Source organism: Phalaenopsis equestris, unplaced genomic scaffold, assembly GCF_001263595.1.
Source record: "Phalaenopsis equestris unplaced genomic scaffold, ASM126359v1 Scaffold202680, whole genome shotgun sequence".
In the NCBI taxonomy this organism is placed as follows: Eukaryota; Viridiplantae; Streptophyta; class Magnoliopsida; order Asparagales; family Orchidaceae; genus Phalaenopsis; species Phalaenopsis equestris.
In genome coordinates, this window is record NW_018222364.1 from 8,698 (window position 1) to 10,204 (window position 1,507).

Below are 1,507 nucleotides of genomic sequence, written 5' to 3' on the forward strand. Positions count from 1 at the left end.
AACCTTACCTCGTACGAAGACTACTCGTTGGGTAATTCCATGTAAGTTGGCATAGAATTCCTTCACCACTGGTACAACAACTGCAGCGGTAGTGTAGCACAAAATTTCCCATCATCTTTGTACAATGATCTTATCAATCGGAGATTTTAGATTAATCAATCCATGGTGTGAACCTCTACAATACTTGCACCTATAAAGGCAAGTATATATATATATGGGATTCCCCTCTCCAAGATCCCATATATATATACTTGCCTTTATGTCATTCTAGAGAGGGGAATCTAAACTTTTGGCTTGATAACTGGATGGGGGATGGGAAGCTTGCTGCTGACAAGATTGCTGTTCCCTTTCCAACTTCTACCAAAGTTTTAGATTGCTGGAATGATAATCAGTGGAATCTTACTACTTTAAACAATATTTTGGATAACTCTACCATTCACAGGATTAACAACATCCCTGTAGATACATCAAAGAAAGATAAACTTATTCCCAAGCAAGGGGTTTCCCAGTCTATTACTGCAACCACAAGAGGAGAGCTATCTCTGGGAAAAACCTATTTGGAATTCTATTTGGAATAATTTTTTCTCCCCCTCTATGTCATTCTGCTGTTGGAGAATCTTCTCTAAATGCATCCCACTGATGATATTATGAAATTGAAGGGATTGAGAGGCCCTTCTTGTTGTATTCTATGTAAAAGGCATGAGGAAACCACTGATCACCTTTTTTATCAATGTCAGTTTGTCCAACAAATCTGGTTAATTTTCCTTAGATATTTGAAAGTGCAAACCCTCAGTCTCACCTGACAGAAATTCATCTCTTGCTGGAAAGAATGGCTTCAATTAAAACTTTTGTTGATTCCTTTTGTGGTGGCTTGGTTCACTTGGATGGCTAGAAACAAGGCCAAATTTGAGGAACGCCTACCCCATCCCTCAAAGGTGGCTGCTAACTATTTAGCCTTTCTGAAAAAAATTACTCATTGGAAGACTTTTCTTGATCTTTTTATGACCAACTCTTTGGCTAGTAAACCTATTTTAGAGCACCCCCTAGTGTATTGGCTCAAACCTCCTGCTGGTTGGCTGAAAGCTAACAGAGAAGGCAGTTTTTATAGGTCCACTGCTGGCATTGGTGGTGTGTTCAGGAATTTGAATGGTGCTTGTCTCCTTCATTTCCTGTCTCCTGTTGTTACTGCTGATGCTCTGGAAGCTAAGGCTTTAACCATCTTTTGGGCCATCTATATTGCAACCAAAGCCAAATTTCATAATCTTATTATGAAGACTGATTCCAAGGTCATGACTAGCATACTCCTTAATACCATTATCTGCCCCTGACACATTCTGAAATGGAAGAATAGAATTTACTTTAGCTCCCAAGGTATCAATCTGAAATTTCTATTTATTCATAGAGAAGGAAACAAGCCTGCTCATTGGCTTGCTCATGCTGGTACTGAGCAGACAGACCCAGCTTATCTAAGGATGTTCCCCCCCACACTTAATTTCCTTCTCAAGGG

At 39.6% G+C, this 1,507-nt stretch overlaps 1 protein-coding gene across 1 annotated transcript; it reads left to right on the plus strand.

The window, feature by feature from the left end:
* Positions 1-884: 884 nt before the first annotated feature.
* On the plus strand, positions 885-1,286 carry LOC110036114 (the record flags this gene model as incomplete). The annotated part of the gene is made up of 1 exon (XM_020740478.1): positions 885-1,286. A coding segment is annotated over exon 1 (402 nt), but the record flags the coding sequence as incomplete, so codon positions are not given.
* Positions 1,287-1,507: the final 221 nt, after the last annotated feature.